This window comes from Mirounga angustirostris, unplaced genomic scaffold, assembly GCF_029215605.1.
Source record: "Mirounga angustirostris isolate CCGP_5_RB_7025 unplaced genomic scaffold, mMirAng1.0.hap1 SCAF_16, whole genome shotgun sequence".
Taxonomy (NCBI): domain Eukaryota; kingdom Metazoa; phylum Chordata; class Mammalia; order Carnivora; family Phocidae; genus Mirounga; species Mirounga angustirostris.
This window is the reverse complement of record NW_026991724.1, coordinates 58,027,992-58,052,137: the sequence shown is the minus strand read 5'-3', so window position 1 is coordinate 58,052,137 and position 24,146 is coordinate 58,027,992. Positions and strand designations below refer to the sequence as shown.

General features: G+C 43.8%; 1 protein-coding gene across 7 annotated transcripts; it reads right to left on the bottom strand.

The window, feature by feature from the left end:
* Positions 1-2,399: 2,399 nt before the first annotated feature.
* On the bottom strand, positions 2,400-23,997 carry LOC123856167 (zinc finger protein 471-like). 7 transcript variants are annotated; one of them, XM_054511671.2, is made up of 5 exons: positions 23,924-23,997; positions 17,432-17,507; positions 11,715-11,841; positions 9,047-9,142; positions 2,400-4,898 (listed from the first exon to the last, which is right to left on the bottom strand). In XM_054511671.2, exons 2-5 carry the CDS (start codon positions 17,462-17,464, stop codon positions 2,884-2,886), a joined length of 2,271 nt encoding a protein of 756 aa, XP_054367646.1. In that variant the 5' UTR covers positions 17,465-17,507; positions 23,924-23,997; the 3' UTR covers positions 2,400-2,883. The 7 variants fall into 7 exon arrangements, with proteins under 7 accessions (XP_054367646.1, XP_054367648.1, XP_045748297.1 ...); XM_054511673.2 differs by having other exon boundaries at positions 23,814-23,994; XM_045892341.3 differs by lacking the exon at positions 23,924-23,997 and adding an exon at positions 17,904-20,110.
* Between the last annotated feature and the right edge of the window lie 149 nt (positions 23,998-24,146).

The window sequence follows — 24,146 nt, the reverse complement described above, 5'->3', positions numbered from 1 at the left end:
CAAGCATCGGACAAACCCCTTGCACTGGCATTTCTTGTCCTTTTGATTGGTCTAAAAATGATCTCAACCACAGCGGATCAGCTGTTTTACTGTTGCTATCAAAGCATGCTACTTGCACAAAGTATGAATAGGAGCCTTATAATCCTTTGCTCCATTTCATCCAATAACCAATCTTTATAATAACCCGCTTTTCTCAGGATGTTTTGCCTGAAATCCATCCAAGGATACCAACTTCTGTATTGGTTAGGTTTCTTTGGTTGACGGCAAAAGAATTTAATCTGATTTTGAAACGAAAACAAGATACTAGTAGGATACAACTTGGAAAGAATATTCAACAGGTCAGCTCTAGTGAGCAAAGCAGCAGGATCACAGGCAGTATCCTCAAGTTGTGGCCAAAGGACGACTCATTTACAACTTCCTCCTGCGTCCCGAGGAGAGTTTCTGATTGGATTAAAGTGAACCAGGTACAACTGGCAACACAAACAAAACCTCACTGAATGACACCAGAGCAGCCCCGGGGAAAGTCTATGTGCGTTTCTGTGTGCATGGTTCCGATCTGTGCTGTAGACAAAAACAAATATCTATCTGATATGTATTATTTTCATAATTTTAACTTTATAAATTTTTGGTATTTATAGCCATATGAAAATTATACCCTGTTAGTAAATTATATCTTTCTGTATGGAATTCAACCTTATTCTTTTCAGTGACTGTGTAATCTACTGGGTTTTCTGTAATTTCACTGATTAACTAGTTTACTAGTGCCAGACATTTAAGCTACTCCAAATTTCTTGCAATTCTAATAAATGTGCTTATGCATCTATATTTCTGCACTTGTGCTTTTCAAGAAGATAAATTCCTAGATTTAGAATCGCAGCAAAGTGGTTAGTTACATTTAAAATGTTGACAGGTAACATTAGCTTCTAAAATGGCTTTTAACCAATTTATCCTCCCAATGTATAAAAATATATTTCTCACATCTGTAAGAGTACTAGCTATTATCCATAAAATTTGTGACTTATGTTGGTGGAAAGGGCTTTTTAAAATTTCAATTTATCCGATCATTACTGCAGTTAGGAACTTCCTCTATTTTATTTGACAATTTCATGTTCTGCATCTGTGAATTGCTTGTTGGTGTGCTTTTCAGACTGTATCTTATCCTTGCTGCTTTTCTTTTCTTTCTTTTTTTTTTTAAAGATTTTATTTATTTATTTATTTGACAGAGACACAGTGAGAGAGGGAACACAAGCAGGGGGAGTGGGAGAGGGAGAAGCAGGCTTCCCACGGAGCAGGGAGCCGGCTGCGGGGCTCGATCCCAAGACCCTGGGATCATGACCTGAGCTGAAGGCAGACACTTAACGCCTGAGCCATCCAGGCACCCCTCCTTGCTGCTTTTCAACAGCACTTTTTAGAAGGGCTATATCCTTCATAATATGTATATGTTTAAAATATCTCCCAGCCTGTCATGTGCCTTTTAACTTTGCATAGTGCCTTATACCATGCACAGGGTCTAAAACTTTTACGTGCTCCTTCCTGTCACTCTCTCTTCATGGCTTCTAGACTCTGCGTCCAGTTTACCAAGTCTTCCTGAACTCAAAGGGATAGAAATATTCTATATTCTCTTCTAGAATTTTGTGTTTCCTATTACAACTTTAATCCATATTCAGGGAACTTCTCTGTAAGGAGTAAAATGTGGCTCTGACTTTACTTCCAGTTGGGTAACTGTCAAACACCATTTAAATAATCCATCTCCCCCAATAATATATCAAAAATACCATTTCAGTGGGGCTCCTGCCAGGCGCAGTCAGAGGAGCATGAGACTTGATCTTGGGGTTGAGTTCAAGCCCCACACTGGCTCTAGAGATTACTTAAAAATAAATAGACACTTAAAATACTACTTTTGCAATCCACTGAATTCATGGGTATAAGATCTTTTCCAAAAATTTCCTATGATGCTTGCCTACTTACCACTCTATGTGATTTTCAGAAGAAAACTGTCAATGTAAAAATATCCTACAGTTATCATGACTGAACTGAGTAAATGTAGACATCTTTACAGTATCGAAGCTTCCATCTACAAACATGTATGAATCTCCATTTATTCAGAACCTCTGTTCTCTTTCAAGAGATTAATAATTTCCTTTCCATATAGAACCATAAGTAAATTAATCTATCATTTCATTTTGAGGGGGTTGATATCAGAACTGAATTAGCCTCATGAAAGAAGTATTCCAAATACTTTACAGTATTATGTTTTATTTTTTTTCTATACTCTAATAAAACAGTTTAAAATATGGCTAGACTCTTAAAGTTCTCTATTGCTTCAGTTTTAAATATTAAGGAATTTTTCTTTTTTTGCCTTGATTAGCTATAGTCTTACATTCCTGGGTAAATTCTAATTCTTTTGTTTCAGTCTTATCCAGAGCTCTAGGCACTTCCTAAAACATATTCTGTGTACCAGGTTTACACTAAATTTCTGCACCTACAAAGGCATACAGCCCTGGAGTCATGAGAAAGCCACTATGTTACTCTGATGCCAAACTTAAAAATACTACACATGCTAATCCTCATTATCCACCTTAAGATGTAGTTTCAGTTCCAAAATTATTATAATCTCCTAGTACTGATATACTGCTTTCCAGAGTTCACTCTTTAAACATAATTTTTAAACAGACTCTGAATGATACTGACTTAACATTTACCAAGCACTTAGTCTGGGTCAGGCACTATTGCTAAGCACTTTATATGCATCAAATAGTTTAAATTTTCATAACCAGGGTTTTGAGATAGTAGTTTAGTTACATTTACATGTTTAAAAGACCACCACGGCAGTAGTGTGAAGAAAGAACTTGAAGGAAATAAAACAGGATGTAAGACCAGTTTTTATATTGGAACAGTCCAGGTGAAATGACTGTGTTTTGGAGTAGGACAATGAGAACTGAAAGAAGTGGACGAATTCCAAAAATATCTAGCAGATATATCCACGGGGCTTGATGACATATGGGGTGAGGAAGAGCTAAATGCCTGAGATGACTCTGCAGCATGAACTTTCTGATGATGAGTAAGGTGTGCACTTTGTCTGAAGACTTTTCCACATTCTTTACATTCATAAGATCTCTCTCCAGTATGAATTCTTCTATGTAGATTAAGGTGTCCAATCTGGCTAAAGGTTTTCCCACATTCCTGACATTCATAAGGCTTTTCTCCAGAATGAATTCTCTGATGAACTGTAAGGGATTGACGATGGCTAAAGGCTTTACCACACACACTACATTCATAAGGTTTCTCCCCAGTATGACATCTTTGATGACAAATAAGAGATGATTTTGTTCTAAATGCCTTCTCACATTCAACACATTCATAGGGCCTTTGGCCGGTATGGAGTCTCCGATGCTGAGAACGGGATGAGCTATCGCTAAAAGCCTTTCCACATTCGCTACATTTATAGGGTTTCTCTCCAGTATGAACTCTCTGATGTTGAATAAGGCGGGTAGTCTGGCTGAAGGCTTTACCACATTCATTACACTCATAAGGTTTCTCTCCTGTATGAATTTTATGATGTTGGGCAAGGTGTGCCCTCTGGTTGAAAGCTTTACCACATTCCTTACATTCATAAGGTTTCTCTCCAGTATGAATTCTCTGATGAGTAGCCAGCTGTGAACTTATGCTAAAAGCTTTTCCACATTCTTTACATTTGTAGGGTTTTTCACCAGTATGAATTCTCAAATGAATGGCAAGGTGTATACTCTGTCTAAAGGCTTTCCCACATTCCTTGCATTCATAAGGTTTCTCTCCAGAATGCACTCTTTGATGTTGTGTGAGTGAAGCATGATGGCTGAAGGCCTTCCCACAGACAACACATTCATAAGGTTTCTCTCCTGTGTGAATTCTCTGATGGACAGTAAGGGATGAGCCATAACTGAAGGTTTTCCCACACACTTTACATTTATATGGTTTCTCTCCAGTATGAATTCTCCTATGCTGAATAAGGCCTATGTGATCACTGAAAGCTTTCCCACAATCGATGCAATCAAAAGGTTTCTCTCCAGTATGGTAATACCTCCAGTGACGAATAAGGGATGTGTTCTGCCTGAAGGCTTTCTCACATTCGATACATTCATAGGGTCTTTTGTCAGTGTGACATCTCTGATGTCGGGCAAAGGATGAGCCGTCACTGAAGGCTTTCCCACATTCCTTACATTGATAGGGCTTCTCCCCAGTATGAATTCTCTGGTGCTGAGCAAGGTGGGCAGGTTGGCTGAAGGCTTTTCTACATTCCATACACTTATACGGTTTTTCTCCAGTATGAATTCTTTGATGTTGAATAAGGTGCACATTTTGGCTGAAGGCTTTCCTACATTCTTTACATTCAAAGAGCTTCTCTCCAGTATGTATTCTGTGATGTTGAACAAGGTGCTGACTCTGGTTAAAGGCCTTCCCACATTCTTTACATGTATACGGTTTTTCACCAGTATGAATTCTCTGATGAACAGTAAGGGAGGAGCTGTGGGTAAACATTTTCTCACATTCATGACATTTAAAAAGTTTCTTTCCTGCATAGACTTTGTGTTTTACTACCGTGGAATTTTGGGAAAAGCTTTTTTTACCTGACCTGTGATTATAAACATTTTCTTCTATATTGTCTAGATGGACAAATTTCCCAGATTTGTTATAGTTGTGATCTATTTCCTTAGTAAGGGTTTTCTTATGAGTGGTTACTTCTTGCCTGATAAATGCCTCTTGACTTACCAACTCCCTCTCAAATAGATCTTCACATTTCCAATTTTCTCTGTAAGTGGAAAACTCAAGTCCATAGCCTGCAATTCTCTCCATTAACACATCATCATACATGCAGTGCTTCAGAGATAATTCTTGTGTCTCATATATAGATCCCAAATCTGAAAGATAACAAAAATCAAGTGCTTCCTTTATCATCGGATATAACAAAGGAAATATTTAATGTGGACAAGGTGATTGAAAAATAGGGAATCCCACAAAATCTATTATGCACCACCACATCAACTGAAAAATATGCAAGCGGATTTCAGAGCTCAGGGAAACATGGAGAAGGTGATTAAGAGAATTAAATGTAGGATAATGAGGTCCTAGAGAAGTAGGCTACAATAATATATTTTTTTAAAGATTTTATTTATTTATTCATAAGAGACAGAGAGAGAGGCAGAGGGAGAAGCAGGCTTCCCGCTGAGCAGGGAGCCCGATGTGGGGCCTGATCCCAGGACCCTGGGATCATGACCTGAGCCGAAGGCAGATGCTTAACCATCTGAGCCACCCAGGCGCCCAATAATAATATTTTTAAATTTTATCCTGTATTAACATAACAGACTATAAATTAAACACCATTCCTCTATTCTTTCCCACTTCCAGTTGACTTGCATATACAGGTAGGTGAATGTTGTTTAAATATGAATATCATCACATAATTACTGCTGATCAAAAATCTCTACAGATTCTCAGCAACCACAAATACCTTATGCTTCATGACTTCCCTTGGGGTTTAGGTAAACTCCTAGACTAATCTTTTCATAACCAGAAAATAGTGTTTGTATGTACCATTGCTACATATTTCAATACAGCAAACTCTTCATTTCTCAGAGATCCCTGAACTTCGGGTTGCATAGTAAGGCATTTTTCCATTCATCTTCTCATTCTCACCAGCCTAAGAAGAGTGTCACTTCCCAGTCCACATCTTAATGGGGTTTTGCCATAACTCTTTTTGAATAAACTAGTTTCATAATGATATGTAGGTGTGTATTACTATTATCAAGTTTTTTTACTGCCACTTAAAATACCTTTCTTGCCTTGTGAGCTAGAATATAAGCTTCAGGGAAGGAATAATATGCTTTAAACACTACTACTAAATCACTTAACATATATTACAGAAACTCAGGCATATATAAGTTCTCAATAAATACATAAAGAAATTTGTATTGAAGAGATGATACTAAGAGAAAATTTCAGGGAAAAGGTTGGTATCAAGAAAGGGCAAAAGAGAAAGTGCTTTCCTTTCCTCTCTTAGTAATAGTAAATTAGTAATAGTAAATTACTGACTAATCCAATACTCCCTAAAACAGTTTTCTACTATGTGTCAAACATTATGGACACTAATGTAATAAAAGACCAGTTGTTCTTGAGGAGTATACAAAGTGATTAGAAAGGTAAGACCAACAAAGAAAGTAATTGAGAAGAAAATATGGAATATCAAGTACCAAATACCACAGAGCCCATGTGGTAAAAGGTAAAACTAGTATAGAAGTTCAGAGATGAAAGAGATCAAATCTACTAAAGCAGTTAGGAAGGACTCAAGGGCGCCTGGGTGGCTCAGTTGGTTAAGCGACTGCCTTCGGCTCAGGTCGTGATCCTGGAGTCCGGGGATCGAGTCCCATATCGGGCTCCTTGCTCAGCAGGGGGTCTGCTTCTCCCTCTGACCCTCCCCCCTCTCATGTGCTCTCTCTCTCTCATTCTCTCTCTCAAATAAATAAATAAAATCTTTAAAAAAAAAAAAAAAGGAAGGACTCAAAAGTGTTAACAAGCTTCCTACCCCTTCCTGCTGCTTCTTTCCTTCCGAACACTCAGGCTTCAGTAATTCTAGAATTGAGGCCATGAGAGTTCAATGAACCAATCACCTATAGTTTTTCTTACACAGACGACTGAGGGGAGAAATACTGGACAGAAAAACAGAAAGCTGGGTACATCATGGATTCCTCCCATGAAGATAGTCTTCAACACTACAACCTCCCATGGGAAACCATGGTTGTCCCTTATCTTTTTGGCCTTTCTCAACACAGATGCTAAGATATCTTACTCACTTAATAATAGTTGAATCTATACTGTGACTCAATATCCCACCAAATGTATAGGCTTCATCACCCTTCCTTCTACCTTCCTATTCTTCACAAGGCCAATTATTACTTCTTATCAGGAAAGTTCCTCTATTTCCCTATTTAAGGCAGGTGGTAGATTCCTACACAACAAAGTATAAAGCATGTCTAAGCAGGACTAATTTCTCTTCCAATATTTGGCTAATTGGAGGATCCTGGAAATCTAGGATCCAAATCATCTCAAAATGTAAAGATCCAATACTGTTATGGAAGTGAAAGAATTTCATAAAGGCACAATTATCATGTATGATTTCAACATTCCCTTGTCTTTGTGAACATTCAGTTCAGTGGGGGAGGCAGAAAATAAGCATGTAAACCATAAGCAGGTTAATTACAGGCTTTCCTGAATGTTACAAAGAAAATAAGTGGCTTGATAGAAAGTAATTGGGTTGGAATAAGGGAATGTTCATTACAGAAGGTGGTTAGGGAAGGCCTCTGATGAGATGATTTTTGAGCTCCGGCCTGAGAGTCTGTGGGAATTCACAGTGCCTAGCTAGATAAGATTTTTTTTTTTTTTTAAGATTTTTATTTTATTTATTCATGAGAGACAGAGAGAGAGAGAGGCAGAGGGAGAAGCAGGCTCCAAGGAGCAGAGAGCCCAATGCGGGACTCGATCCCAGGACCCTGGGATCATGACCTGAGCTGAAGGCAGATGCTTAACCATCTGAGCCACCCAGGCACCCCAAGATTTAATAAATCTTATCTGGATGAAACTAGTTGAAAAGCAAAGAAGGAGTGTCCAGAAAACTGGGCCCCCTTTAAGGTTTCTGGACTGAAAACAGCCAGATCCTCATTGCGGCTCAATGCACTCATCCAGGGAGTAAATGCTTGACTTAGGAGAAACATTTATCTTTGGAGGTCACATACCCCATGCACTCCCTGTCTACATGCCGGTCATGAGCACAGCTTGTTCTATTCACACGATACTCCCTATACCACTGTCCTGATTATTACAGCTTCACATTCCTTCTTGTTTTTCTTATTCCCTTGTTGTATTGATAACATTCACAATAAAGGTGGAGGCAGAGTCTGGCTCGGGACCTTCCGCCACTAGAGCATCCAATCCCCAGGCCCTCCCCTTTCTCCTACTAAGGTGTCTTTTCATTCTCTGTCTCAGGGTTTGCTGGCCAAAGCCGACAGGAGTCAAGCATGGACAGACAGCCAAGAGAAGGGCATTCTGGGCAGAGAAAACAGGAAGTGCACAAGCCTGAATCAGTAAAGAGCTTGGTGAGTTCAGAAAAGGTGACCAATGGGTAAAAGCAGTGCTTCTCAACTGTACTGTCAGGCACTCGTCAACATCTGTAAGGCAAACAGAGGCAAAAGAATGATACTGCTTGTGATCCAGAAGCAACCAAACTTGGAACTCAGACTGCCTCTGGCCGCACCTGGTCTCTCAAGGCTTAGAGATTCTGTATGTTCGCATACCTTTAACACACTTGAATACCTGGATACCTCACATAGTTTAGAAAACTCTGTACTAAAGTAGAGTGAAAAAGCTAAAAAATCATAGAGGATAAGGTAAGAGAAGTAGGATAGAGCTGGTTACATAGGGGCTGGTAAGGTCTGGGTCTTTCCTATTTGCAACAGGAAAGCAAAGAAAAATATAAAGCAGGACAGATTATGATTTTTTTTTTTAAAGATTTATTTATTTATTTGAGAGAGTGAGAATGAGAGAGAGAGAGTACATGAGAAGGGGGAGGGTCAGAGGGAGAAGCAGACTCCCTGCTGAGCAGGGAGCCTGATGCGGGACTCGATCCAGGGACTCCAGGATCATGAGCTGAGCTGAAGCAGTCGCTTAACCAACTGAGCCACCCAGGCACCCCCAGATTATGATTTTCAAGCAGCACCCAATTTAGGAGTTAAGATTTAAGAAACAGAGAAGCTTATATAAGTCTATATGGCAAAAGGAAAGAAGGGATGGGAAAGAGCTGGATAGAGATTTTTGCAAACTGAGTTAGCTATTAGAGAGAAGAGATATCTAGACATTTCGGGAGCCGATGCTACATACTAAAGTTTCAATTTTCTCCTCAGGCTTGGAAGGCTTGAGAAGAGCTTCTAATAGCATAAGAAAGGAGAAAGTATCACCTTTGAAAATAGCTGAGCCATTATCTAGAAAGGATTCCCCTATCTGGTTCTCCCACACTCACCTGGGAATGGGCTTCTTGTCATCTCTGTCTTCATCTCCCAAGGCTCTTTCCCTTGCTCCAATAAAGAGATCATATATGGCTTAGAGATGCAAAGACCTGCATACAAAAAAAAAAAAAAGACATGAAAATTGGCTGTGTTTTGGGTATTTCAGAGCTATAAATCAGTTCCTTAATACTGATGGAATGACATAACATGAATGATTAGATCAAAGGGTAAAACACATTTTAGAGACAGATTACATAAAGCTTCTGGCATAGTCTAGTGGAACTGCCAACAGTCAACTTTATGAAAGTTAAGCAATTTTCTAAAGGACTCGGGGCAGAAATTCTGCCCAGCATTTTCACAGGATCATCAGACAGCCAGTAAGTGATGTATTGTAAAGAGCCCCTAGAGACAGAGTTTGGAGTTTGAATCAAGTTAACTGCCTGCTTAAAAAAACAAAACAATGTGGTATATATACACAATGGAATATTATGCAGCCATCAAAAGGAATGAAAGCTTGCCATTTTCAACGACGTGGATAGAACTGGAGGGTGTTATGCTGAGCAAAATAAGTCAATCAGAGAAAGACATGTATCATATGACCTCACTGATATGAGGAATCCTTAATCTCAGGAAACAAACTGAGGGTTGCTGGAGTAGTGGGGGGTGGGAGGGATGGGGTGGCTGGGTGATAGACATTGGGGAGGGTATGTGCTATGGTGAGTGCTGTGAATTGTGTAAGACTGATGAATCACAGATCTGTACCTCTGAAACAAATAATACATTATATGTTAAAAAAAAAAAAGAAGATAGCAGGAGGGGAAGAATGAAGGGAGGGAAATCAGAGGGGTAGATGAACCATGAGAGACGATGGACTCTGAAAAACAAACTGAGGGATCTAGAGGGGAGGGGAGTGGGAGGATGGGTTAGCCTGGTGATAAGTATTAAAGAGGGCACGTTCTGCATAGAGTACTGGGTGATATACGCAAACAATGAATCATGGAACACTACATCAAAAACTAATGATGTAATGTATGGTGATTAACATAATAATAAAAATTAAAAAAATTTTAAAAACTCTTCAGAGAAATATAACAGAATCTACAGCCTCTACAATGTTATTATTTATAGTGTCTGAGATAAAAATCCAAAATTATTACACCTAAGTAGAAAGAGGGAAAAGTTAATCACACTCAGAAAAATAAGCAATTAATGAGGAGCTAACCAGTGATAACACAGATGTTGGAATTAGTAGACCAGGATTTAAAAACTGCTATAATAGGGACGCCTGGGTGGCTCAGTCGTTAAGCGTCTGCCTTTGGCTCAGGTCATGATCCCAGGGTCCTGGGATTGAGCCCCGCACTGGGCTCCCTGCTCAGCAGGAAGCCTGCTTCTCCCTCTCCCACTCCCTCTGCTCGTGTTCCCTCTCTCGCTGTGTCTCTCTCTGTCAAATAAATAAAATCGGTAAAAACAAAACAAAACAAAACAAAACAACTGCTGTTATATCCATACCCAAAAATGTAAAGGAAAATATGCTTAGAATTTCTCAGCAGAGAAATAGAAATTATAAAAAAAGAACCAAGTGGAAAGTTTAGAATTGAAAAATATAGTATCTGAAATTTAAAAATTCACTACATTGGGGTGTCTCGGTGGTGCAATCAGGTTAAGCACCCAACTCTTGGTTTTGGCTCAGGTCCTATCTCAGTGTCATGGATCAAGCCCTGCGTCAGGCTCCGTGCTCAGTGCAGAGTCTACTTGAGATTCTCTCTCCCTTTCCCATCCCACTCATGCTTGCTCTCTCAAATAAATGAATAAAACTTTTTATTTTTTTATTTTTTATTTTTTAAGATTTTATTCATTTATTTGACAGAGAGAGAGATAGGAGAGAGGGAACACAAGTAGGGGGAGTGGGAGAGGGAGAAGCAGGCTTCCCGCTGAGCATAGAGCCCGATGCGGGGCTTGATCCCAGGACCCTGGGATCATGACCTGAGCCGAAGGCAGCCGCTTAACTGACTGAGCCACCCAGGCGCCCCAATCAATAAATCTTTTTAAAAAATTCACTACATTGGCTTAACAAGACAGTGAAGAAAACACAAAAAGAGTAAGTAAATTTGAAGTTAGTCCAATAGAAACAGAAATTATCTAATCTGACATACAAAGAAAAAAGATTTTAAATAATGAACAGATCTTCAGCTACCTAGGGCATAATATCAAAGGTTCTAATACACTTGTAATTGAAATACCAAGAGAGACAGCAGAAAAAATTATTTGAAGAAATAAGCCAAAAATTATTCAAATTTGATGAAAGACATACATTTTGTTTCAAGAAGCTCAGTGAACCACAAGCAGGATAAAAGGGGCTTCTCAGAGAAGCATGGTGCATGCATTGTTCATTCATGCATGAAACACATCTTTTTGGGGCACCTGGGTGGCTCAGATGGTGGGGCATCTGCCTTCGGCTCAGGTCATGATCTCCAGGTCCCGGGATCGAGCCCCTGAGTCGGGCTCCCAGCTCAGCAGGGAGTCTGCTTCTCCCTCTCCCTCTGCTCCTCCACCCCACTTGTGCTCTATCACTCTTTCTCTCTCAAATAAATAAAATCTTTTAAAAAAAGTTTTAATAATAAATAAAAATGTAAAGAGTCACTAATGTAATTCTAAATTATGCAGAGGAGAAAATATTCTTACCCAGTGATACCAGGTTCTGATAGTTCTCCAACATCATATTCTTGTACAAATTCCTCTGAGCAGGGTTCAGCCATTCCCATTCCTCCTGGGAAAAGTCTATTGCCACATCCTTGAATGTCACCAAGTCCTGAAATGACACAAATACACTCTTGATCAACCAATGCTCATTTTCATGCATAATTCCACATTGAAGCTTTAAGTTGTTTCTACTTTATGTGAAAAATAGCCCTTGGAGGAGAAAAAATATTAAACCATTATAATATGAAGCTCCAACCTAAAATGGTAGTTATTGAAGTGTTAAATTGCACTGTATGCAAGGATGCTAACCTATTTCTTGGCATGTGGAAATACGGACAGTGGCCACAGGGCAGTAAATAAGAGCCTCAAGGAATGACTTACACCTCTGGTTGAACCTTTAAAAACAAAAAAGATTATCTAAATTGATTGTTTGCAAATGGTACTCTATGAGATCCTAGTGTTTCAGAAGGGAAGGGGCACTGAACTGATGCGGCTGATTTTATTTTTTCTTACACAATAAAAATAATGAATATAACTAGAATGCAATTTTCTCATGCTATGCCATTAAGAACTAGCATGCCATGCCATACCAGAGTAAACTGGGTAATATGAGAAATCACCCAGCATTAAGACTACAACACATTCAGTCTGTATATTGAGTCTGCATACAACAAACCTATATACTTATGATAATATCAAAATGAAACCGAATAAAATTTTTAGCTTATTTTTAAAGTATCTTTTTAGGGATGACTGGATGGCTCAGTCGGTTGAGCATCTGCCTTCGGCTTGGGTCGTGATCCCAGGGTCCTGGAATCGAGTTCCGCGTCAGGCTCCTTGCTCAGTAGGAGTCTACTTCTCCCTCTCCCTGCCGCTCCCCCTGCTTGCACACTCTCTCTCTCTCAAATAAATAAATAAAATCTTTTAAAAAAATAAATAAATAAAGATTTATTTATTTTAGAGAGTGAGCAAGTGAGCAAGCATGGGGAGGGGGAAAAGGAAGAGGGAGGGAGAGAGAGAGTCTTAGAGTCTTAAGCAGATTCCACAGTGAGTGCAGAGCCCAGTGCAGGGCTCAGACTCACTACCCTGAGATCATGACCTCAGCCAAAAGCAAGAGTTGGATGCTTAACCAACTGCGCCACCCAGTGCCCCTAATTTTTAGTTTCTTAAAGAATTAAATGTGTTAAGAAAAAAATAAACGTCCAGTTATAATCACCAGCAGGTTGTAAGAAATTTTTAAAAATATGGGGCGCCTGGGTGGCTCAGATGGTTAAGCGTCTGCCTTCAGCTCAGGTCATGATCCCAGCGTCCTGGGATCGAGCCCCGCATCGGGCTCCCTGCTCAGCGGGGAGTCTGCTTCTCCCTCTCCCTCTGCCTCTCTCCCTGCTCATGCTCTCTCTCTCTCTCTCTCTCTGTGTCTCAAATGAATAAATAAAATCTTTAAAAAAAATATTATGGGCATTTTTCATATTCAGATTTGTTTATTTCCTTCGAAAAGAAAAATCTTCATGCTCAGTGCCTTGTATACCAATGACATTGGTAACTGACTATATAAAGACAAAGCTATACACAGAACGTCTTAATTTGCTTTTTGACAGTAAACGCTTAAGTTTAGAACAAAGTCATGATACAAAAATATTTAACGTATGGGACTTCAGAAGATATATACACATTTGAGCAAATGTTTAGTCTATTTTCCACATAAAAGTATTAAAAATTTGTTGTTGTTGTTTATTTTTAATCTCTACACCCAACGAGGGGCTTGAATTCATGACCCCAAGATAAAAAATTACATGATCTTCTGACTGAGCCAGCCAGGCGCCTGGTATTAAATTTTTTTTTTCAGATTCACTGTGAGCTACTGGTTTTCCTGAATTCTGGATTGCCCCTTCTAGTTAGCTGAGGCTGTCATTTTGGCTGATACCCATCATTTCCCATGTTCTTATAAAACCAAATTCATTCACATGAATTTATCAAAGCAAGCAGTAGTCACATTCTTTCCAATATTTAGTATAATTTGGTCACTAGTAAGGAAATAGGTGTTTTGGCTATTCCCACAGAAAAATAAATTTGATTGCTTGTGATCCTGGTATTCATGGCTAATTATTTGGTATGTATACCATCAGATTTTTCCCAATGTTTATGTAGGTATCTTTTTTTTTTTTTTTAAGATTTTATTTATTTATTTGACACAGAGAGAGAGACAACTAGATAGGAAACACAAGCAGGGGGAGCAGGAGAGGGAGAAGCAGGCTCCTGGCTGAGCAGGGAGCCCAATGCGGGGCTCGATCCCAGGACCCTCGGATCATGACCTGAGCCGAAGGCAGACGCCTAACGACTGAGCCACCCAGGAGCCCCTGTAGGTATCTTTATATGCACGTATGTCTAGTTCTTATTTTTTACCGATAATCTTATATTCAATTAAATAAATTCTAATTTATAGCATTTGAAGAGATTATAATTATTTTTTAAGAAGAAAAACATTTATTGCAAGGTGCAAGGTATCAGATAATATATGGGATTTCCAGAAGGACTAAAGAACAAAGTTTGCATGCTACACAACCAAAAGCTACACATCAGGAGAAAAGCCCAATTAGACCAAGATGGTATTTTTCAAAAATCTCATTCTCCAGTGTCACCCACAGATAAGCACCTAACATGCTATGATTCGACCAGTAGGAACTTCAGCCAGAGCTGCCCCAGAACAACCAAATCCCTCTGCCACTATGTTGGCTTTAAAATCCTATATCCCTGAACTTAGCTGCTGCTTCCTGTTGCTGACTTCTACCTTCCACACATTGCATTGGAAGTCTCTACTTGGCATATATAAGTCATATATAGAACCCTATTTGCAAAGGAGTCTGGGTTAACGCAGTTTTTAGCTTTCTGGTTTGCCCCAATACACAGTAAACAAAAACTGATCTTATACTAGGCCAACAAAAGCCTTAACAAATGTTAAACCCCAAAATTTTCAGGCTATAGTCTCTGTTCAGGATTCAGAACAACTAAAAACTATGAAAAGATGAACTTAAAACCTTATGTACTTGAAAACCTATACATGGGGCACTGGGTGGCTGTCGGTTAAGCGTCTGCCTTTGGCTCAGATCATGACCCCAGGGTCCTGGGATTGAGTCCTGCATCGGGCTCCCTGCTCAGTCTCCATCTGTGCACTTTCTCTCAAATAAATAAATAAAATCTTTTTTTGAAAAAAGAAAATCTATACATAACTAATAGAGAGTAATAAAATTACTTTTTTTAAGATTTCATTTATTTGACAGAAAGAGAGAGAGCACAAGCAGGGGGAGCAGTAGGGGGAGCGGGAGAAGCAGACTCCCCACCGAGCAGGGAGCCGGACGTGGGGCTCAATCCCAGGACGCTGAGATCATGACCTGAGCCAAAGGCAGATGCTTAACTGACTGAGCCACCCAGGTGCCCCATAAAATTAAACTAGTAAAACAGACAACAAATTTAGGATATGGAAAAATGGGAACCCTCATACACTGCTGCTGAGGAGGTAAAGTGGCACAGCTGCTTTGAAAAAACAGCTTAGCAATTTCTTAGGAAGTTAAATATGAATTGACCATATGACCCAGAAATTCCACTCCCAGGTTAATCTACCCAAGAAAAATGAAAACGTATCTCCAAATAAAGATTGCACATTTCACTATTTAATGTATACTAATTCATTTATTTGTGTCTATTTTCCCCCTCTGCCCCACAAGGGCACAGTCTTTGTCGTTTCTTGCTGCTCCGCCAAAATCTAAAAGACCACCTGGCATGTACAAGGTCAAAAAATATCTGTTAAATAAATAACTTTAAAATAACCAGCAAAGGGGCGCCTGAGTGGCTCAGTTGGTTAGGCGTCTGCCTTCGGCTCGGGTCATGATCCCAGGGTCCTGGGATCGAGCCCCACGTCGTGCTCCCTGCTCTGCAGGAGGCCTGCTTCTCCCTCTCCCACTCCCCCTGCTTGTGTTCCCTCTTTCACTATGTCTCTCTCTGTCAAATAAATAAATAAAATCTTTAAAAAACAAAACAAAACAAATACAAGGGGGCGCCTGGGTGGCTCAGTCAGTTCAGTGCCCAACTCTTGATTTTGGCTCAGGTCATGATCTCAGCATCCTGAGATCAAGCCCTGCATCCAGCTCCCCGCTCCATATGTAGTCTACTTAAGATTCTCTCTCTCCCTCTGCACCTCCCCACCTGCTCATGCACTCTCTATCTCAAATAAATAAATAAATAAATATTATTTTTTTAAAAAACACAGAAATACAAGTAAAACTGAATGTAGTCTAGGGCACCTGGGTGTCTCAGTCGGTTGAGCCTCCAACACTTGATTTCAGCTTAGGTCTTGATCTTGGGGTCGTGGGATCAAGCCCTTAGTCGGGCTCCACGCCCAGCGAGGAGTCTCTTTATCCCTCTCCCTCTGTTCCTTTCCTTGCTTGCTCTCGAGTGCTCTCTCTCTCTCAAATAAATAAATAAATATCTTTAAAAAAACCAAAAAAAAACAAAACTGAATGTAGTCCAGCAAAAGAATCAAGTGTAAGATGCAGGGAGCATTCTAAATCAGTTAAGAAAGAGATGAGTTATTCAACAAATGCCACTCGGTCAACTAGAGAGGCAAGTGGGAGAAAAATGAACCCCTGACTCACTTACGATACGTTAAACATTTAAGGTAACAATTTGATGTAAATTAAGTTTAATGTATAAATTTAATGTAACTTTGAACCTTATCTTCACAGAAAAAAATCACCAAAATCTAATATAAACTTATCAGAAAACTATGAGGAGTAAAACAAATCTTTTAGAAGAAAACTGGGTATCTACAGATCCTGGGGTAGACAAGGATTTCTTAAACAGGACCCAAAAAAACACAAGCTGTGAAGGGAAAAACCTATCTGTGTATGAATAGAATACCCTGGATGATATATGTCTCCTAAGAACTGGAAGGCAAAAGGGAGGTTTTATGTCTTAAATTTCATACTATATATATCACCTATTTAAATTTTTTAAATTGCAAAAATTAACTAGAATAAGGTTTTTAAGGTAAACAAAGAAAAACATTTAAGAACTTAAGGATAAAATTAGAGATTTGAACAAAATTCAGCCAGAAGGATGATTCCTAATGCATTCTAAAAATAAGAGAGGAACAGCAAATGCGCATTTTACTTGGAACCCAACTCACTTGTTCCAAGACACCTCTATTCCACATAACAGAAACCAAACCTTTTCCCAGGCGTCAATACTGAATTAAATATGAAGTGGTTGGGGCGCCTGGGTGGCTCAGTCGTTAGGCGTCTGCCTTCGGCTCAGGTCATGATCCCAGCGTCCTGGGATCGAGCCCCACATCGGGCTCCCTGCTCGGCGGGAAGCCTGCTTCTCCCTCTCCCACTCCCCCTGCTTGTGTTCCTGCTCTCACTATGTCTCTCTCTGTCAAATAAATAAATAAAATCTTAAAAAATAAATAAATAAAAATAAAAAATAAATATGAAGTGGCAAGAGGGGACTCAGAGGAGGCTCTATGCCTCATCATACTCAGTTTTACTTACCCATCAGGCAGTTTGCGTTAGCGTGCTCTGGGAAAAGTGGGCACCAGGCCCGTCAAGACTGTTGTTAATCAGGGAATTTTCAAAAGAAAAGAAGCATTACTAAGTCCTAAAGAGTAAGACTGCCTTTCACGGATGAGAATGGAAGTAACTAACCTGGGATATGGCTTTCACTAGTTCAACAGTCATTTCCACCTTTCCTTCCTGGCTTCTCTTGGAGAACAGCAGTATCCTAGAGGACAGGCATGGAGGGAGAGAAAGGGGAGTGAGAAGATGAGGCCTGCTCTCCACTCCCAGAATCATCAGCCTAAAAAGTCTGTCTTCCCCTTCTTCCTCCCAGCTTTCCTTAATTCCACTGCCCAAATAACTGGAAGATTCTAGGCAACCTATGGCCACTGAGGACTGTAACTTATAATTCTGTTTCTCTTATGCTTGAGTTCCTAAATTTAATCTTTTTCCTAAAAGTTGCCTTCCCATTCTTGGTCTTATTTTTATAGGTAAAGGTGGCTCTTTCCCTCCCTGCATCTCTGCTTCATGCTTTGACACAGTCTACAATGTGAAAAGCTGACTCCTCAATGCATCAGAAGCCAGGGTTATCATTCTCCACCCAAATCCCCACAGGCCTCACCTGCCTCTCACGCTGGAACAATGGGCACTGGCATAATTTAGCATCCGATTCTGCCACCTTCAGTCTCACCTCTGTCTTCAGTCCCTTGGCTTCCCTTCCTTTTTGTCACCCAGAACTGAAGGTATCTCCTGCTCCAGTCGGGGGCTCTAGTCAATCGCCCCACCTACTGCTTTTTCCTGGAATTCTTGGAACTGGGAGCAGGGAATTCTACTCTAGGATTCTTACCTCAGCAGCACACAATACCCAAAACCAACACACATCAAGAAGCTAGTGTTCTTCCAAGTCGTCTCCCCATACACCTCAGTCACTCCGGGCCAGCTACAAGCACACAGTGTGACACGCAAACACTGACCCAAGATCTCACCGACTTCCTGACCACAGAGGACATAATCCCAAGCACCCAAAGGAAGCCACATCATATGCAGTCACATACACCATGGTCTCGGAGGCCCATGTACAAACACACATGGTGACACACAAATATCACACACACACCCCCAATCTTATTCTCTCACCCACAACATGGCTCACTGCGCCCTCATCTCTGCCGTGCTCATGCAAGCACACTCCACCACCTAAAAGAGGCTCTATCTGCAAGCCTTCAGGGGACAATCTCCAGTTCACGTGGTCTCCGTCCTGCTTACTCTGGTCTCACACACAACCCCGTCACTAGCTTTCCTCTCTCTCCCACACACACAAACGTGACGGTCTCTCACACTCCACATTCACACACAAAAACACACACATTCTCAATGGACACTTTTTTTTTTTTTTTTTTTAAGATTTTATTTATTTATTTGAGACAGAGAGCGTGAGAGGGAGGAGGGTCAGAGGGAGAAGCAGACTCCCTGCCGAGCAGGGAGCCTGATGCGGGACTCGATCCCGGGACTCCAGGATCATGACCCGAGCCGAAGGCAGTCGCTTAACCAACTGAGCCACCCAGGCGCCCTCAATAGACACTTTCAAAGACACTTGGATTTCTGTTACACGTAGATACTCTTCAAGAACAAAATTCAGCCGAGGAAAATGTAAAGGTCTAATTGGTTCTGTTCAGCAATTCGAGAACAGGGCTACATCCCATCCTGCAAGCAGAGGGGAACTCCAAGGAGTTGCATGAATCAGACAGTTTTAGGAGGGTGGGGCAAGAAGTTATTAGCAAAAGGAAGGAAAGGACTGTTGCAGGCCAGGTAACTTTCCCTGAGTGGGACTGTGAGGGGTCTTACGCAGATTACCTCAGCTTCCTTTGGGGGAATGGAGAAGGCCCATGTGACATGTTACCTCATTGGTGCCATCCAGAAAATTCTTGACTGGTCAGCTAAAACTCCATTTCTGGGGTAGGTGGAAACTGCAATTAGGACGGCTACTGGAGCACCTGGGCGGCTCAGTCGTTAAGCATCTGCCTTCGGCTCAGGTCATGATCCTGGGGTCCTGGGATTGAGTCCCACGTCGGGCTCCCTGCCCCATGGGAAGCCCGCTTCTCCCTCTCCCATTCCCCCTGCTTGTGTTCCTGCTCTCACTATCTCTCTCTCTGTCAAATAAATAAATAAAATCTTCAAAAAAAAAAAAGGATGGGTATTAACTGCCTGTCTGAGGACTTGACCTAAATGGTGCCAAATTGGGCCTGTGGTTTTCTTTTTACCACTACACAAACACATCCTGGTCTCTCACATTGTAGTTGTGCCCCCTTCCCCCACGTCTCACACACACCAAATACACAGTGCCCTCTCTCACACTCAGATACCTCATAGGACAGACACACACACTGCAGTCACACACTCACACCAACATGCTCCTGACATCTCACACTTTCTCTTACACACACCTGCCACCATTTCTGACATCTCACACACACACACCTCCCACCATCCCTGGCAGCTCACACTTTCTCTCACACACACATCTCCATGTGGCAGCTCACACTTTCTCTCACACACACCCCTCCACCATCTCTGGCAGCTCACACTTTCTCTCACACACACCCCTCCACCATCTCTGGCAGCTCACACTCTCACACACACACACCTCCAACATGTGGCAGCTCACACTTTCTCTCACACACACCCCACCACCATCTCTGGCAGCTCACACTTTCTCTCACACACACACACCTCCAACATGTGGCAGCTCACACTTTCTCTCACACACACCCCTCCACCATCTCTGGCAGCTCACACTTTCACACACACCCCTCCACCATCTCTGGCAGCTCACACTTTCTCTCACACACACACACCTTCAACATGTGGCAGCTCACACTTTCTCTCACACACACCCCACCACCATCTCTGGCAGCTCACACTTTCTCTCACACACACACACCTCCAACATGTGGCAGCTCACACTTTCTCTCACACACACCCCTCCACCATCTCTGGCAGCTCACACTTTCACACACACCCCTCCACCATCTCTGGCAGCTCACACTTTCTCTCACACACACACACCTCCAACATGTGGCAGCTCACACTTTCTCTCACACACACCCCACCACCATCTCTGGCAGCTCACACTTTCTCTCACACACACACACCTCCATGTGGCAGCTCACACTTTCTCTCACACACACCCCTCCACCATCTCTGGCAGCTCACACTTTCACACACACCCCTCCACCATCTCTGGCAGCTCACACTTTCTCTCACACACACACACCTCCAACATGTGGCAGCTCACACTTTCTCTCACACACACCCCTCCACCATCTCTGGCAGCTCACACTTTCTCTCACACACACCCCTCCACCATCTCTGGCAGCTCACACTTTCTCTCACACACACCCCTCCACCATCTCTGGCAGCTCACACTCTCACACACACACACCTCCAACATGTGGCAGCTCACACTTTCTCTCACACACACCCCACCACCATCTCTGGCAGCTCACACTTTCTCTCACACACACACACCTCCATGTGGCAGCTCACACTTTCTCTCACACACACCCCCTCCACCATCTCTGGCAGCTCACACTTTCTCTCACACACCCCCTCCACCATCTCTGGCAGCTCACACTTTCTCTCACACACACCCCTCCACCATCTCTGGCAGCTCACATTTTCTCTCACACACACCCCTCCACCATCTCTGGCAGCTCACACTTTCTCTCACACACACCCCTCCACCATCTCTGGCAGCTCACACTTTCTCTCACACACACCCCTCCACCATCTCTGGCAGCTCACATTTTCTCTCACACACACCCCTCCACCATCTCCGGCAGCTCACACTTTCTCTCACACACACCCACCATCTCTGGCAGCTCACACTTTCACACACACCCCACCACCATCTCTGGCAGCTCACACTTTCTCTCACACACACACACCTCCATGTGGCAGCTCACACTTTCTCTCACACACACCCCTCCACCATCTCTGGCAGCTCACATTTTCTCTCACACACACCCCTCCACCATCTCCGGCAGCTCACACTTTCTCTCACACACACCCACCATCTCTGGCAGCTCACACTTTCTCTCACACACACACACCTCCATGTGGCAGCTCACACTTTCTCTCACACACACCCCCTCCACCATCTCTGGCAGCTCACACTTTCTCTCACACATCCCCTCCACCATCTCTGGCAGCTCACACTTTCTCTCACACACACCCCTCCACCATCTCCGGCAGCTCACACTTTCTCTCACACACACCCACCATCTCTGGCAGCTCACACTTTCTCTCACACACCCCCTCCACCATCTCTGGCAGCTCACACTTTCTCTCACACACACCCCTCCACCATCTCTGGCAGCTCACACTTTCTCTCACACACACCCCTCCACCATCTCTGGCAGCTCACACTTTCTCTCACACACACCCCTCCACCATCTCTGGCAGCTCACATTTTCTCTCACACACACACACCTCCATGTGGCAGCTCACACTTTCTCTCACACACCCCCTCCACCATCTCCGGCAGCTCACACTTTCTCTCACACACACCCCTCCACCATCTCTGGCAGCTCACACTTTCTCTCACACACACCCCTCCACCATCTCTGGCAGCTCACACTTTCTCTCACACACACCCCTCCACCATCTCTGGCAGCTCACACTTTCTCTCACACACACCCCTCCACCATCTCTGGCAGCTCACACTTTCTCTCACACACACACACCTCCATGTGGCAGCTCACACTTTCTCTCACACACCCCCTCCACCATCTCCGGCAGCTCACACTTTCTCTCACACACACCCCTCCACCATCTCTGGCAGCTCACACTTTCTCTCACACACACCCCTCCACCATCTCTGGCAGCTCACATTTTCTCTCACACACACCCCTCCACCATCTCCGGCAGCTCACACTTTCTCTCACACACACCCACCATCTCTGGCAGCTCACACTTTCTCTCACACACACCCCTCCACCATCTCCGGCAGCTCACACTTTCTCTCACACACACCCACCATCTCTGGCAGCTCACACTTTCTCTCACACACCCCTCCACCATCTCTGGCAGCTCACACTTTCTCTCACACACACACACCTCCATGTGGCAGCTCACACTTTCTCTCACACACACCCCTCCACCATCTCTGGCAGCTCACATTTTCTCTCACACACACCCCTCCACCATCTCTGGCAGCTCACACTTTCTCTCACACACACACACCTCCATGTGGCAGCTCACACTTTCTCTCACACACCCCCTCCACCATCTCCGGCAGCTCACACTTTCTCTCACACACACCCCTCCACCATCTCTGGCAGCTCACACTTTCTCTCACACACACCCCTCCACCATCTCTGGCAGCTCACATTTTCTCTCACACACACCCCTCCACCATCTCCGGCAGCTCACACTTTCTCTCACACACACCCACCATCTCTGGCAGCTCACACTTTCTCTCACACACCCCTCCACCATCTCTGGCAGCTCACACTTTCTCTCACACACACCCCTCCACCATCTCTGGCAGCTCACATTTTCTCTCACACACACCCCTCCACCATCTCTGGCAGCTCACACTTTCTCTCTCACACACACACCTCCATGTGGCAGCTCACACTTTCTCTCACACACCCCCTCCACCATCTCCGGCAGCTCACACTTTCTCTCACACACACCCCTCCACCATCTCTGGCAGCTCACACTTTCTCTCACACACACCCCTCCACCATCTCTGGCAGCTCACATTTTCTCTCACACACACCCCTCCACCATCTCCGGCAGCTCACACTTTCTCTCACACACACACACCTCCATGTGGCAGCTCACACTTTCTCTCACACACACCCCTCCACCATCTCTGGCAGCTCACATTTTCTCTCACACACACCCCTCCACCATCTCTGGCAGCTCACACTTTCTCTCACACACACACACCTCCATGTGGCAGCTCACACTTTCTCTCACACACACCCCTCCACCATCTCTGGCAGCTCACACTTTCTCTCACACACACACACCTCCATGTGGCAGCTCACACTTTCTCTCACACACCCCCTCCACCATCTCCGGCAGCTCACACTTTCTCTCACACACACACACCTCCATGTGGCAGCTCACACTTTCTCTCACACACCCCCTCCACCATCTCCGGCAGCTCACACTTTCTCTCACACACACACCTTTCACATGTCTGGTATCTCACTCCACACCTTCCACTCAGTCTCTCCTGGAGCCGAGCACACGAGCTCACCCTCCACGCACAGGCGCACCACTTCTCTCACACTCCCGCCAGCACAGCCTGGTCGCGCGCCGGCCACTCGGGTCCAGCCTGCCGCACACGCCCCCTCCCCGCACGCGCCCCGCCCCAGCCGCCCCCAGCCCCGCCGGCGGCCGCCGCAGCCCCGCACACCCGCCCCTCGGACGGCAGGACCGCACCGCGCCGCGCTGGCCTCTGGGAAACGTAGTCGGCGCGGGGAAGGCTCCGCGGCGGCGTCCGGGTTGGACCTACCCCGCCGGGGTCAGGGCGGCCCGCCTCGCCTGCCCGGCCCGGCTCCCGCGCTCCGACTGCCGACCCGCGGGAACAGCCCACCGCCTCCGCCCGGAAACCGCCCCTCTCACCCGAAGGGCCGCAGGCGCCAACGCCCGGGCTCCGAATGTGCCGCGGACGAACCTCCCGAGGCGGACGGCGTAAGGGGGAGGAGCCCGAGGGACGAGGGGCCGGGCGGGGCGGGGCGGGGCGGGGCTCAGCGGAGGGGGCGTGTCCTTGGGCTGTAGAAAACGGGAGGAGGAGCCCGAGCGCCGGAGCGTGCGTGCCTGCGATTGAATACCGCGGGGCTCGGGG

Bases quoted from the DNA above. Each gene is read 5' to 3' on its own strand.
- LOC123856167 (XM_045892340.3), bottom strand. From the start codon at position 17,578: ATGATTCTGGGAGTGGAGAGCAGGCCTCATCTTCTCACTCCCCTTTCT. The intron at 11,842-17,431 runs GTTAGTTACTTC...GTGTCATTTCAG, and splicing joins TAGTGAAAGCCATATCCCAG to GACTTGGTGACATTCAAGGA. The intron at 4,899-9,046 runs GTGAGTGTGGGA...GTTATCTTTCAG, and splicing joins GACAAGAAGCCCATTCCCAG to ATTTGGGATCTATATATGAG.